General features: G+C 29.8%; 2 protein-coding genes across 2 annotated transcripts; one reads left to right on the top strand and one right to left on the bottom strand.

The window, feature by feature from the left end:
- Positions 1-4,070: 4,070 nt before the first annotated feature.
- LOC124917651 (nuclear nucleic acid-binding protein C1D) lies at positions 4,071-6,474 on the top strand. The gene is made up of 6 exons (XM_047458038.1): positions 4,071-4,332; positions 4,422-4,477; positions 4,576-4,630; positions 4,814-4,894; positions 4,985-5,225; positions 6,185-6,474. Exons 1-5 carry the CDS (start codon positions 4,140-4,142, stop codon positions 5,215-5,217), a joined length of 618 nt encoding a protein of 205 aa, XP_047313994.1. The 5' UTR covers positions 4,071-4,139; the 3' UTR covers positions 5,218-5,225; positions 6,185-6,474.
- LOC124917650 (probable methyltransferase PMT10) lies at positions 6,452-10,065 on the bottom strand. The gene is made up of 9 exons (XM_047458037.1): positions 9,355-10,065; positions 9,136-9,279; positions 8,273-8,579; positions 8,058-8,180; positions 7,650-7,809; positions 7,306-7,569; positions 7,083-7,205; positions 6,877-6,954; positions 6,452-6,790 (listed from the first exon to the last, which is right to left on the bottom strand). The coding sequence occupies exons 1-9, from the start codon at positions 10,009-10,011 to the stop codon at positions 6,592-6,594; spliced, it is 2,055 nt and encodes a 684-aa protein (XP_047313993.1). The 5' UTR covers positions 10,012-10,065; the 3' UTR covers positions 6,452-6,591.
- Positions 10,066-16,474: the final 6,409 nt, after the last annotated feature.

The following is a 16,474-nucleotide window of genomic DNA, read 5'->3' as shown; positions in this document are numbered from 1 at the left end:
TATACTCTAAAATAGAATAAACTACATAAACATTAAAATAAAATACATATTTTATCTTTGTAATTCAATTTTATTTTTACAACATTGGTGTTATATTTTTAATGACTTGTCATATAACTTTTGAGTTAGATAAATTATATTAACTTTTATAGTGATTTGTCAATTTAATATAATATTTATAGTGATTTGTTATTCAAGCTTTTGATATAATTAATATAAACTTTTAAGTTGATTTTTTAATTCAATTTTTTAATCTTATATTTGTAGTGAATTATCAATCCTACTTTTGTTAATCTTATATTTATAGTGACTTGTCAATCAAACTTTTAAGATTTATATCAACTTTTATATTGATATGTCAATCCAACTTTTGTTAATTTTATCTTTATAGTGATTTGTCAATTCAACTTTTAAGATTCATATCAATTTTTATAGTGATTCGTCAATCCAACTTTTGTCAATCTTATCTTTTTAGTGATTTGTCGATTCAATTTTTGAGTTGATAATTCATATAACTTTTAAGTGTATTGTCAATTCAAATAATTAATGTTAGTGCTAAATTTTTGTATAAATAACTCCTCATAGTATTGAGAATTCAAATAGATTCACAAGGTTAGATTTTTTAAGTTATGTTAGTTTGAGTTTTATGTATTTACAATTTATTATTAATACTTTTTTTATTTGTGATAGATGGATATATCCTCTCAACGAAATTGAAAGATCAAATGCAATATACAACTTAAGTGGTGTTGATGCTGATCAAAATTATGAAAATGAGTTAGTAAGTGATGAATCTGAATGCAATGAAATACACAATGTAGAGCAAGATGACTCAGATCATAGCACTGACAACGATGATGAACATATTTCAAATATTCTTTGGTTTGAAACTGAAGAGATTAATGTTAATTCAGGTAATTGTTCAAACATCGGTCCGCTCGATTATAATTTATTTGAAAGTCAATCTTTTACAAATAAACAATCTGCAATAAGTGCGATAAAAGAATATCACATAAAAAGTTATAGAAATTTTCATGTTGTGAAAGTGATACAACACGATATGAGACATCATGTGTTGTGAAAGATTGTCCATGGAGAATTCGAGTGATGAAATCAAAGAAATTTGGGTTGTTTGTAACCACTAAACTACCTGATTAACACACTTGTTTATTTTTTGGGAAAAAACACACTTGTTTATTGATGACACTAGAACGAGATCATAAGAAATTAACGTCTAGAATAATTGTATATGTAATAAAACTACAAGTAAATATATTGAATAGTTTATATTACTTATAAATTTATTTATTTTATGTCATATTATATTGTAAATTATTTTCCTATATTTATGTCAGGTTACAGATAGTCCTTATCTGAAAGTAAGCAATATCCAAAATTAAATTACATTTATGTACAACTATCATATTAGTTACAAGAAAGCATGGATTGGAAAGAAAAAAGCAATGATATTGACGGTTATCATTATGGCCAAGCGACAACAAATATGGTTAAAATTTTCAACGGACTCTTACGCTCGACTAGATATCTACCAGTCACAGCAATGATAGAGTATACATATTATCGATCTATGAAATTAGTCGCACAAAGATGAACTGCGACGTTTAATGACCTTCAAAATGGTCAAACTTATTGTCATAGGTCAAGAGACACTAGTATAATAAAGTGCAATTGCGACAGTATTTACTGTCGCTAAAGGTCAATAGCCATAGGAAATGCACATGTGGCTAAGTGTCGCTATTGGTTTCGTAGCTAAAATATGGCTACAGGACTAAGTACTGTGGCTAAAGGATTGACAACAGATATAAATTACTTTGGCTAAAAAGTGGCAAAGGGAATAAATTACTGCTAAAAAATGGCTAAGGGCATAAATTACTGTGGCTAAAAGGGTAGAATCATCCCCAAATAAATATATATATATATATTAATACTTTTTTAAACAAATTTATTATGAACCTGAATAAGAATAAAAAAATATTAATATTAAAATAGATCATTTATAATATCAAAACAAACAAATATAACATTTTTATCAAATACAAATATTATTTCTCAATCTTAAAAATGCATACAAAATATATCAAATATAAATTTGAACTCATAAAACATAAAACTCTCATCCGTTTATCAAAATATCATTTTATTAAAACCATCCAAGTAGTCTTTGTCAAAGAAAATAAGTTATAATATAAATTAGTTCATACACATTCATCAATTTAATGTGCAAATGAAATGGACCAGCTTTTCATCAATGTCTTTAACTTGAATAAATAATATTTAACTAATAGGCTCAATCTAGTTAAGGAAGTCAAGTAATTGACATTCATTGTATATTATTTTATGTCTCTCTAAATGCATGAAGGTTGGTGTTGTTCTTGCAATTCATCAACATGTCACAAATAAACAAAGGAATGAAGGACATGTGCATGTCTCAAGTTCTAATTGAACAATTTGCAAGTTTCCTAGGTACTCTAACACATTCAAGTGATTGCGACAAAAAGATTAAATTGTTTTTTATTTAAATTGCACCTATAATATTAATCATGAGATACTACTAAAAACTGGAATCTCAACATTAACTTGTCATACAATAAGCCATACAACTGAAGACTATTACTATATTAACTTTAAAAGACAAAGAAATTTTTTCTGAAATCAGTTAAAATGTTTTGGAAACCAGATCAAGGAAACGATAGAAATAGTAAGTAAGAAACAAATGAAAGATACATTACCTTCTACAATAGCTCTTTCCTCTTGATGATGATGATATTTATATCATTTCACTGTCCATAACTACAAGACAATAACACAAATTTGTAAATATATCTTTTGTCCATAATCATTTTGTCTATCAAAAACAACTTTAAATAAGAAAGTAGCAGCTACAAAGACAATAAATCCTAACTCTAAACCCTCTCTATATTATATTAAAGCTAGAATTATTGTGCTAACCATAATATGATGATGGGTAAATTGAGAATTTAGTCAAGGGTACAACACATACAAAGCTGTATGTCTGAGCACTTTAAAAGAACTAAGACTATCAGCAGCAACAAGCATACCTACATCTTTGTCAATGCTAATATTAAGATTTGTAGCTTAGTTCATTTGACTAATTATGTTTATATTTTTTCGTGTGTTTCCTCGTGCTCGTGTTGTGTTCGTGCCGACTCGTGACCGTTTTATGATCGTATAAACTCATAATAGTATCTTGATCATGTCGTTTTGTGTTTGTATCGTGACCAATACACGACTCGAGTGAGATAATATTGTATCGTATCGTTCCGTACTAAAATCGTGTTTTATCGTGTGGTTCTTTTTTAATAAAAAAATAACAGTTTTGTTTCTTACCTCTTTTAAAACTAAAATTTTTAATTAATTTTTCTTTTGTTAAAAGATAAAAACGCAAACATGTGTCTATTCTTATAAAAATATATATATTAAAATGCATAAATAAATTATATTATATTTAGTTAATAAATTACAAGATTACATAACTAAAATTTCATTTAAATAAATAATTAAAAATAAGATTATTTCAATATTATTTATTGTCTCGTGTATAACTTATTTTTTTAAAAACAAAATTATCAAAATATTAATGACGGGAGGAAATGACAAACAAAATGGTCATCAAGATGGTTGGGTCCAATTTAGATCAAATGAATTACAATGTCTATGTTTGTCATCCAACTTTATGAGAAACTAAGCATTTTTGCTTTCTAGATAGAGATTTTAGGTTTATGCAATTTTCAGTTTGCTTTGCTGTTATTGTTTGTGTAAAACCTTTCAAAGACACTTTGGGATTTTATTTTCAGTTTTTTTTATAAGAAACTCTTACAATTTAATTTTATTTTTTTACAAACTTATAATTTAATAGTATTTGAAAAACTTAAAGGCCCAAAATATGATATTGGGGCTTTTGTTAAGCCCAAAGAAATGAGTAACTTAAACACACTAATGAAGTTCTTAAGAGTTTATTTGCCTCAAGGCTTCAGTATTAGCAATTTAAAGCCCTAAAAGTTCTTAAAGAGTTCTTCCATCTATTACCATCTCTTTCATTGTTATCTTTTTCATAAAAAACCAGTGTCTTTTGTGTGTGAAGAGAGAGAAAGAGAGAGATGGCAGCATCAGTAGTGCCGGAATCCATCGTGGAGGCAGCGACGAGAACTTGTAGCAACCTTGAAAACTTCAGAAGTCACTTTTTGGAGTTCTTACCTCTCTGCGACGCCGAAACTCTTGCGGAATTGCCGCCTCTACAACGGGCAGAGACTATTCTCTTGCTTGCAAAAGCCACTACAACTCTTTTGACCTGTCTGTAAACTACCACGCCTCTGCCTCTCTTCGTTTTTCTTTCCTTTTTTCTTTCTATTTACTATTGTTAGATTTTGCGTGCGTTTCAGTGAGGCTAAGGTGCAACGGAATTGATCCTGACGACCACTCCTTAAAATCAGAGCTTGTATGTAATTTTGCCAGTTTCTTCCTTTTTTTCAGGCTTTTACAAATTGATTCAATTCAATGTTACCCTTTTTGCTTGCTTCATTATAATTATAATAGGAGAGGTTGAGCTTGTATGAAGACAAATTACAGCGCTTCATTGGTTTAAGTAAAGGTAATTTACTGTCACTAGATATCTCTACCTTATCAAGTTTCAGATGGTCTGAATAAATGTGTAGGACTTTACGATTAGGGTTGAGTTATTTCCTGAATTGATGTAGGAAATATGCTATTGACCAATTTAGATGTTATACTTGAAAGTGTTTATTTTAATTATAATTCTCTGTTGTGCTTAAAGAACCATTGAGGCGTTCAACAATCTTAAACACCCAGGCAGCAACACGTTTCATTGAGCATTCATTGCCTGATCTTACGCCGGGTAAGTTATTAATTAATCATTTGCCCAGGTCAAGTTTGTTATATTGTGATGGTGTTAGTTGAGATAGTGGAAATGGGTTGTTATTTGCAGAGCAGAGACAGAGTATGAGGGAAATAAGCCAAGGAGATGATGGTGTGAGGATGAAATATTTGGAGAGAACAATCCATAAGAAGAGGAAATATCAACCAGAGAAACAATCTGTTCCTACTGCTGCCAAGGAGTTTCTTGAGAAAGCAGCTCGTGAACTTCTCGGAGATAATGCCAATAATGGCTTTAAGGGTCCTTTACAACTTCAGCCCAATGCATCAAAAGAAGACATATGAGTTTATTGGTAAGGATATAAGTTTAAAATCTTTGTATTTTTCAATTTTACCTTTTCCAAACTACTTTATCATCTGACTTTTTCCGTTCTTTTCTAAATATTGGTATATATATGCAGTTGTGATATGGTTAGCATGTAAACTTTGGTAGTTTTTGTCTAACTTGTATCATTGAATTCAATCAATTACAAGAATCAGTTACAGTAAAGGTTGTTTAAGGAGGGGAAGATTTATGCTTATTATTGTTTTGTATCTAAGGAGATGAGTATGCAAGATACAAGTAGAGAAAGTTCACTTTTCCATTTGGAGTTTTTTTTTGTTACAGCCAAACACATATTAGGAAGACTAAAATAAAGTGTTAGAAGAAAAAACACAAGTAAAGAAGATATTACAAATGTCCCAAATACATAGAATGCCTTGTTTACCTATTTAAAGAGTTCATGGGCAGTCTTTATAAACTGTCTAAAAAGAAAAGCAATAGTACTTTGTCTTCACCATTTGCAGGACTGCTTTAGGGTCATAGGTAGTGAGTCGTTAATAATTAAATAATTGAATTCATCTGGCAATAGATCCTCCTAATGATTGAGTTAATGAAAGTGGATGCCATGATTGTGGGGTGTCATGCTAGTTTCCTACATTAAAAAAAAAACTCAATTATATTTTCTATTTCTTGTGTTGTCCACAACATTGGTTTCCTTTATTTTCTCAATAAAATTAAAAGAATAATAAAACGATGCTAGAGTTAGAATTTTGAGCTGTTTGAACTAGATCACTTTGTTTTCCACCTGAAACTAGTCTTCGATGGCCTAAAACTGAGTTTTTGTTCAAATGTGATTCTATTGATGTGAACAGCTAGAGTTGTGGTGTTTTATACCACCCTAGGTTACTAAATTATAATGAATCATGGCTAGTTATGGTTTCCTTTCTTTAAGCCTAAATATCTTTCTTTTTTTGTTATCTGATGTAACAGCTGGTTGGGACAGTGATGTATGCATATCTCTTCTCGAGCTGAGCTGATTTGAAGGGTAAAATATCAAACCAATCGTGCAAACTTGAATCCGACTTCTGGTTTTTGATTGGCTTCTGCGCATAGTTAATATATGCTGATAGTTTCATTGCTAACTATTCAGCCGGTATGTCCTATCCCAAACTGTGTATTGATTACAATTTTTATGATTTCTAACTTTAGAAATGGCTGTTGTTTTATTACACTTTAGTTCACACAAATCTTTTCCAACAATAGTGAAGCCAGTTATTCATTGCATTCTTTATGGCTCTTTTATTTTTGGGTGATTTAGAAAAATGGATAGGCTCATAGTATTATAGGCGGATGAAACTTCAGAAATGAACAAGAGATACGAATGTCCTATACTAGTTTTATAACCGCTTTTCACCCAACAGAAGTTTGAAGCTTGAATGGGGGCCCTCAATTGTGTTGAACTGCATCATAACCCATCCCATTGAGTTTGCTATTTCTTTAATCTCTGCGATAACTGTCACAGTATCCATAATGAATACCCTGCCTCCCGGTCTTAGAATTCGATCCATCTCTAGCAATATCTTAGATATGTCACATCTGTTTAGATTTGAACATAAACTCCTCTGAACATCACTATTCCAATACCAAAATTATACAATTGCTAATATATGTCTTCTTTTTACCTCTTTTGCTCTACTGAGAAGAGGCTTGCTGCATTTAGGATGTCATAAGTTCGTGGATAAGTGTCAAATGGTTCACACCTGTGTTTTATATTCATGTATTTGTCAGAGACACAACTTTGATTTCTATAAAACTGGATTCATAGAGCTCTTAAAATATTATAAAAGTGAATTAATACTTTTTAACTAACTCAGAAATCTATTCATACCAATCATGCCGAACTCCTATGAGGCCTCGGTCATAAATTAGAGGTAAAGTGTTTAACCCACTAACAGGAACGACGTTCATAACCCAACAATCAATTCCAGAATCATGTAGTGCAGCTGCAAACCTGCGACCGTCAAAAAGAAAAACAAGAAAAATGGCTGTTAGAAAGCGATACTCCATGCATAAGTTCAAATTGATGCCAAGACAATTGAGCCATGCATTACCCTCCATATACACTTCTCATGTCCATAACATTTCGAGCAATCAAATTTTTAACCCCAAACACATTAACATAACCGTAAACAATGTTTTCCCAATGTTTCTTGTCGGCTAGTAATAAATCTTGTCTAGAAACGAATGCATCCATTTCAACTGTCGAAAGCCTCTTTGGTAGGTCGTGTAGTCTTTCTGGCCATGTACTGATGTTGGCGGTTACATAATTGTTGTCGTTGGGTAAACGACTAATGCATGCCTTTTGTTCAACGTTCCTGAAAAATGTTTTCAACATTCTTGGTTATCTTTCATTTGCGAATTTGAAAGGGATTGCTTAGTTTTGATTTTTTTTTACCAAACATTATCTGGATCATCGTTAGCATTGCATAATTGAGGTTTGGCATTTGAATCACGATTAAGATAGCAACTGTTGTTTAGAGGTTTTTGCCAAATAACAATATTGTCTTCCTTCTTCACGATTTTCCAGCATATACGCTCTGTTAGATCTTCCATTTCTATACAGAATAACATTGTTTAAATAACTCAAAACTGAAATTCCTTGATCATTTTCATTGTTAAAATAATCAATTCGAAATATGAAAATACCTTATATTTTATTTTTAAAAAATACCCTTTTTCATTATATACTAATAATACCTTTAAAATCATTTTACTTAACCAATTTATTTTTCCTAATCTCAAATGAACAAGGTTTTTAACTAATCCAAATAAGGCCTAAAATTGAAAAAATATTGGTATTCACCTTTCCATTGTTGTAAATTATGGGATTGACTGCTGTTGTGGTTAATGAATGTGAGTGGTGGAGACCAAACAAAGTAACCTCCTGCTCTTAGAAGTCTATCTACTTCAAGCAACCTAATTCCATCTGCAATTAATTAATTTCATCATATATAATTAAACATTAAAGAAGATGATCATCAATATACATTGTAGAAAAGCAAAGAAAAGAGGCAAGACCATTAACTGTCCAATCATCTAGTAGGCAAGAATGTATTAAATCAAAAGCCTGGCTTGAAAATGGGAAACGATGAGAAGAAAATGGAGCCACCATTGCAGGCAATCCACGTTCCAAAACTAATTGGATAAGCAACTGCTGGTTCTTCATCTTCTTCAACTTATCCACCATCACCATGGTTGGTGCTGCATTAATGGTGATAGTAGTGACATTATAAAGATAATCGAGGAATGCTCCTAAACTCCCTATTCCATCACCCAAATCCAACACCAGATGGGTCTTGATCCCAAATGCGATTTCAGGAGCCATCTGCATGAAAATGTATTTTCTAACTCAATACTAATTAATTATGTCTATCAAGATTCATATCACAAAATCACATGTTTTTAAGGTTATGAGTTCGAGTTTTCATCCTTCATTATATTATTCTTTTAAGAAAATAGCTTGACCTCTACTCTAACCATTTAAGTCGTTCTAAGCAGGGGCGGAGCCAAGTACAAGCCGGCCCGGGCTGTAGCCCGAGTACCCCTAAACATCATGTATGCATTAATCAATAACGACGGTAAATTACTGTCGTTATTGATTGTTTCCCGTCACTAAAAGACATTAAGGATAATAAACTTAGTTTATTTTGTTTGTTTATTTGATATTATTATAAAATTAGCCCGGATAGATTTTTTTGTTAACAAGTTAGCCCGGGTAGGTTTCAAATCCGGGCTCCACCCCTGGTTCTAAGTGTCAAGAATCATTCTGAAAATGACAAAGATCACAAATTCGATTTATAGTAATACAGCCTAATATTGAAATGAGTAATAATATTAATAATTAATTGTGTCTGATTCTGATTTGAAGAGAATAGAATTACCTTAGATATATGATCCAAGTAGTTCTGCATTTCATCTTGCTTTGGGAATATGAACTTGTCTTCCTCCTTTGATATCCATTTCCTTTCCCCATTAATGAATTCTTCTTCTTCTTCTGATCCCATGGGTATATTTTTAGCCCATATCTAACATTATTATTATAATATTTTCAATCAAACTAATAAAGATAAAAATAAGAAAAAATAATAATAATTGAGAACCTGATTTCTGCTGTTTGGCCAAGGAATTCTGAACTTGTATCCATTTGGCCTGGGGACAATGCAATTACTAATTAAACTATAATCATTAATATCATCTCCTTGTAATTCTTCTTGGGGGCAATGTCTATCATAGTTATTATTCCTTTTCCTGATCTCCTCCATTGAAGAATAATCGAAGCATGGCACCATATTAATGTCATCTTCTTCGCATATCCTGTATTTGTCCACATGAATAGGCCTACTAGTATTCTTCTCATGTGTTTCCCGGTCAGCCCATTCTTGATTCTGATCGATTAAACTCTGATCGAATTCCCCAACTCGAAAATTTGCCGTCATTATCCCATTTTCATCCACAATTCCCGTTCTTTCCACAAACCCATCTGGCGGCGGCGGCGGCGGCGGTGGATTAGTTACATCATGAAGTACTGTATCGATAATCTCTGCCGGCGATGGAATGACAGGGTTGACTGTGGAATTAACTATTGTCGCCGGCGCCGGGGAATATTGTTTTGTGAAAGAGTGGTCAGATATGTGTTTTCCAAGGAAGAGGAGAGTGAGAGAGAAGAAAGAGAGAGCGATGAGTTTCATACACGTAGGTGCTGGAACAGTGATTACATCCTGGTGTACTGATAACGATGAAGAAGGAGATGTCGGCATGGTTAATTTCGTATGTCGCCGCCGGCAAAGGATTTCGAATAATCATTCATTTTGAATGAAATATATGAGTATCAAATAATTGAGGAAGAGAGAGAAGACAGAGGTCCGTACACTGCACGGACTGTAATTACTATTTTTTTTCATTTAAGAATTTAAGTCAATGGATTCACAGGAAAGGAGGATTAAGGAAAAGGAGTGTACAGTAAGTTAAAACAGCTAAATATTACTTTTATTTATATTAAATCTTTTATTTTAGAAAATTAAACTTTAATAGTTAATCAGAAAGACAGAAACTCTGTATTAAAAAAAAAGTCTTACCAAATTTTGTTTTAAGTGCATACAAAAATCTTAGGCACAGTTTTTTTTTTAACAACTCAAATAAAATTATTTTTTTAATAATTATTCTTAACAATCACATTAATTATTTTATTAATTAAAATATTAAAATATTTATATTTTAAATTATTATTTTTTATTTTATTTATATTTATCAATACTCTTTAAATATTTTTATAAAAAATAATCATTACTTTATCAAAATTATCAACTATCATCATTTTTTTTTCCCTTATTAAAATATATGATTTTAAAAAAATTACAATCCAAACAAGTCCTTAAATGAGAAACATATGAAAAGTACATAAAGAAAACCAAAAACTAATGAAATCTATAAAGAAATTATATTGATTAGTCTAATTGGTCGCATTTACACAAAGACAAGGTCATCGCACCAAATGACTCTTAAGTTTGTCGCCTTCATGACCACGAGTCACTACTCAAATAAATATCAATGGACCTAGTAGCTAGATGCCTTAAAGGATTGGGTGCACTAAACCAAAAAAGCAAATTTATTCTTATTTTTTAATTCAATAAATATATTTTTATTTTATATTAAATAAATATAATAAATATATATTATTTTTAATAAAAATAACATAATTTAGTTGATTAAAGGTTAGGTTAACACATATATTAATTTAGATATTAAAACTATGTTAATTTTAATTTTCTTATTTTAGGTACCTTGTGGGAAGCCAGTCTTGAATTGACCGTGGATAACTTAACATAATCATTTTGAACATATAACAAGAGAGAATTCAAATATTATAGAGATCACCATACAATGAAGTAATATACGAGAGAAACACATCCTTATAGATCACATAACTGCTCACCACGGATATGTCCTAGTGTAATACATATCACGGTCAGGTAAGATGCTACCACAAAACCAATGCAATCAAAATTGAACATAATCCTGTAATGCAATCAAAATTGAAAATAATCATGTAAAGTTATATAGTTTTTAGCTTACAGTAGAGCCCCTGTCGTGATTTCGACTTTGAGTATGTTGAATGAGTGGAAATCATCACCGATGAACCTTTCAGAATGAATTGCGGGATGACCTGGCTTCGATGATCAACCCCTGGAACATTTAGGTTTTGATCTTCGGCCATCCTGGTCCGATGGACCCAACACAATATTCTTCTTATCTTTTTTCTTTTAAATATGCAAAAGGTGTTGATGCGTCCTATCCACATAGAAAGCTTACCCTCTTCCACACATTACCGGTTATCGTGGTGTGAAACCAGTTGGTTCCGTAGTTTTAGAATTCTGTCATGAGCAATAACGAAGCCTAGAGAGGCGCAAGACAGAATCGAAGAGCTTAGTTAGTGAATTTTTTTAGAATTTATTTAAAATGATAAGAGTTTGGTTTGAAAAATATTAGGCAGATATTATTATTATTTTTATATATAATCCCCTCTTATAACCCTTATAACCAGGTGACAATAATATATGAATATTCCCAACCTTTCCGAAGTTTTGGGTTCGAGCTAATCAGACGATAAATTTTGCGTCTAATTAAATGATTAAGTGTATTTGCGGGATATGTGCTTAACCTGTTGTCAATATTTTTATATATAATTAATTATTTTATACCCAACCAATTAAAAAAAATATATATTTAAATATAAAATTAATTAAAAAATAATAATAAGTAAATTACACTATAAAATAATTATATTTATAAAATTAATTATATTAATTAATTTATTTGAATAAATAATAATTTTTTTAATGTAAAATAGTATATAAAATCGTAAAATTGAAATTATTTATAAACTCGTAAAATCTTATTATCGTAAATTTAAAATCGTAAGAGTTTACATATTTAAGAGTTTACATAATATCAGATTCGTTAGCCTTCATTAAAATCGTAAAATCGTAATATTTTAAGAGTTAACTCGAGATTTTAATAGCTTTACAAAAAATGCTCTATCTGAAGAAAAAAGATTTTAGATGGAGCATTTGTATACACTGGTAGAAAAAGGTCATCAACGACGACTAAAGCCGAGAGTGGAAAAAGTCATTACTAATAAGTTTCAGTAACAATTATATTTCCCATTATCATTCGTCACTATAATATGCATTTAGTAGTCGTTACAGATATTAGTATTAGTAACGACGTTATAACCGTTACTGATATTGATATACGTAACGACTCTCCGTATTAAGGTCGTTGCTAGTGCCTCACATTAAGTGATATTAATGACTCACACTAACCCAACATGCTTGACATACTAGCTAGCATTTATAATTTTTTTTTATTTGGATCATTAGACAGACTTCTCATCATTGTTAAATATTTCGATATAACAAGATGGATATGATTTCATCTTGAGTTTTCTTCGCTAGTCAAAATTTTGTAGACTAGATTCTTATCGTTTATCTTCTCTTTTATTTTTCTTCTAAAATATGCATTTTTTTTAATACTCAAAAACATTGAAAAATAAAAAACAGAACCATAAATAATACAAACAAAGTCAAGGATAAAATTATATGTTCATAAAAAGAACTTAGAAAAAGTAATGTGGAAAAAATTCTTTTAATTTTAGTGCTCCGTTTATAAATTATAACATATCATTCAACCAACAAGTAACATAAATAAAGAGATGCGAGCTTTAGTGTGAAAAACTCTTCAACAATATTAAAAAACAGGGACCCTTTGGCTGTTTAACCATCCATTATAATATCATTTATAATGGATTACACAAAGTTATTACAAAATAAGGTTTACAATCTAACCAATTATCTAAATCTTTAAGAACATTATCATCATTAAAAATGATGCATACATATAATGCATCTTTATCAACTGTAGACATTCTAAATCTAGGTATCTAGAAAGAGAAGAGAAATTAGTTGAAGAAAAAAAAATCTTCTTGACACCTGCCTTCGTCTTGTTCTTTCTATTTGATTTCTTGCATGTTTCCTTCTTGTGAAACTCTCTTTTTGTTTATTATATAGTATAAAATAATATATAATACAATACAATACTATAATACAATATAATGTATTATATTATATATAATATAATAAATATTATTAGTCCAAGCTCAGTGAGCCGAATACCCCGAACAAGCTCCTTCTCTGGCTCATATGGTTAGCTCCAATAGGCCCATTTTTTATCGACGATCCTCAAGTTTTTCTCTTGACAAAGTCTCTGTCAACATATTCAATTTGTTTTTAATGATGTGCACTTTTGTCAAATGCAATTGATTTATTTCAGGTATATCTCAAATCTATTGATATTTCACATCAATATGTTTCGACCTGTAATGAAATGACAAATTCTTAGAAATGTTGTAATTTTAACGTGAATTTTGATATTTCATCTTAACCAAAAAATCATGTTACAAGGAGATTGTATATACAAAAAATAACTGAAAGGATTAGTGGACAGTTACATTGCCTTAGTGGGCAGTTATAATGTCTTCAATAAGTAAATAATAATATCGAATATTAATTATATAATATTTACACTCCCTTCAAGTTTGGAGACACAAATTATACCTCCCTAACTTGTCACATAAGTCTTTAAAGACTATCTTTAGTAGGGGTGTAAACAAGTCAAACTGATTGTGAGTAGCTCGTGAATAGCTCGGTCAAATCTTGACTCGAACTCAGTTTCATCGAGCTCGAGTCGAGTTTGAGTAGCTCGATTATAAAATCAAGCTCGAGCTTTACATTTGTTGTTCGAGTAGCTCGTGAGTAGCTTGTTATATATTAATATATAATATATTATATCTATTATATCTATTTCCATATATATATATAAATATTAATTTCCTTATACCTTCTAAAATTTTTATTCTTCTCCTCCTTCCATTCTTAAACAATCAAACTTATCTCTTTCTTTTCTCCTTCCATTCTCGTTTTCTCCTTCATTCCATTTCGAACAACTAAACTCATCTTTCTCTTCTCTTTCCATTCTCAAACCGTCAAATCTCTCTATCTCTCTTCTCTTTTCATTTTCAAATGGGCAAACTTCTCTATCTCTTCTCTTTTCTTCATCCTTCATATTATTTTTTTATCAAAAAACTTTGAAGCATCTATTTTTGGGATTCTAATATTAACGGAACAATTTTTTCATTATCTTCAGCCCTTCACTATTTAATATTTCGAATCTTATAGAATTTGAAGATCTATATGACTAATCTATCATATTGCCAAATTTTTAATATTTATGATGAACGTTTCATTTGTAATTTTTAAATGAGGTGTTTGTGATTGAATGATTATCTTTAAATTATATGATGGGATTTATATTTCTTATTTTTAAATAATATTGTGATTATATATGTGTAGTTCGTTAAATATATATTATATTAGGTTTGAAATATTATTTAATTCTAAAATATAATTTTAATTAAAAATTTTAATTTTCGAGTTCGAGTCGAGAAGCTCGAATTGTAATTGAGTGGAGTTCGAGTATACATTTTGGTACTCGATCGAGTTCAAGTTCGAGTATTTACAATGTAATTCGAGTCGAGTTCGAGTAGTATGGTAGTCGAATCGACTCGTTTACACCCATAATCTGTAGTAAGTATGTCAGCGATTAGAAGTTTTGATGGAATGTGAGAGATTTAAACTTAAATTCTGAATTAATTAAGAAAATCAGACATTTTATAAAACCCAAAAATAAAAAAATAAAATAAATAAAAAATGAATGTGTACTGAATTAATCAGTAACATGTTATTTTGTTTGAGTAGGAAAAATAAATAAAACATAAAACACAAATTATATAAAAACAATAATTTCATTAGTATATATATATATATATATATATATATATATATATATATATATATATATATATATATATATATATATAATATCAAAGTGTCCGGATTGCCGGGTCGAGAGTTGTGGTTGATTTGAATATATATGTAAGGGTATATTGATACATGAGTCGGATTAATTGATACATGAGTCGGATTGTGGGCTGACCCGCTCATAAACTTAAAACGGTAAAAATAAAATTAAAAATGTTCAAGGAATGTTTCGAACTTAGAACATAACAAAAACAAGTACAAATATTTAACCAACTAGACTAATAAGATTTTATATTTTAAATTCAACACCAAACTTCATGAACGTGGGACATTCTTAACAATATAAATTTATTTTTCTAACTAACTAATATATATATATAATAATAATGTTTAATTTCAAAGTGTCCGGATTGTCGGGTCGAGAGTTATGATGAATTTGGATATATATATAAGAGTAAATGAATACTTAAATCGGATTGTGGGTTGACCCGCCCATAAACTTAAAACGGTAAAAAAAATGCTCAATGTATGTTTCGAACTTGCAACATAACAAAACAAGTACAAATATTTAACCAACTAGACTAATACGATTTTATATTTTAAATTCAATACCAAATTTCATGAACATAGGACATTCTTAACATTATAAGTTCAATTTTTTTAACTAATATATATATATAATAATAATAATTATAATAATAATGCTTAATTTCAAAGTGTCCGGATTGTCGGATCGAGAACTGTGATTAATTTGAATATATATATATATATATATATATATATATGAGAGTAAATTGATACTTGAATCGGATTATGGGTGGACTCGTCCATAAACTTAAAATGGTTAAAAATAAAATAAAAAATTATATATGCATGTTTCGAACTTTCAACCTATCAAAACAAGTACAATCATTTAACTAAGTGTGAATGAGATGTGGTTTGCCAATGGATAATAGACCAATAATAATTAAAAGTGGTTAAAAAATACTAATGACCAAAGTGTGAGGTCACCATGCTAAATGTCAATTGAGATTGGTGGTTTGTTTTCTTAGAGATAAAGACGTGTTAAAGTGTGTTTTGGATGTTCTTTATCTAGAGATAAGAGGTCGGTAATAAAGGATCATGATGTTAGGAGATTAGAGGTTGATAGAGATTGGTTTACTGAAAGATAAGAGACATGTGAAACTTTGATTGAGATTGGTGGTTGGTTTCCCGATAAATATATATATATATATATATATATATATATATATATATATATATATATATATTGAAAAAGAGAGTTTAGTTAATTAAAAAAAAATTAACATATTTCTTCATTTTTTATTTTAATAATAAATCTAAA

This window comes from Impatiens glandulifera, unplaced genomic scaffold (genome assembly GCF_907164915.1).
Source record: "Impatiens glandulifera unplaced genomic scaffold, dImpGla2.1, whole genome shotgun sequence".
NCBI classification, from domain to species: domain Eukaryota; kingdom Viridiplantae; phylum Streptophyta; class Magnoliopsida; order Ericales; family Balsaminaceae; genus Impatiens; species Impatiens glandulifera.
The sequence above is the reverse complement of the archived record's forward strand: the minus strand, read 5'-3'. Positions and strand labels throughout refer to the sequence as shown.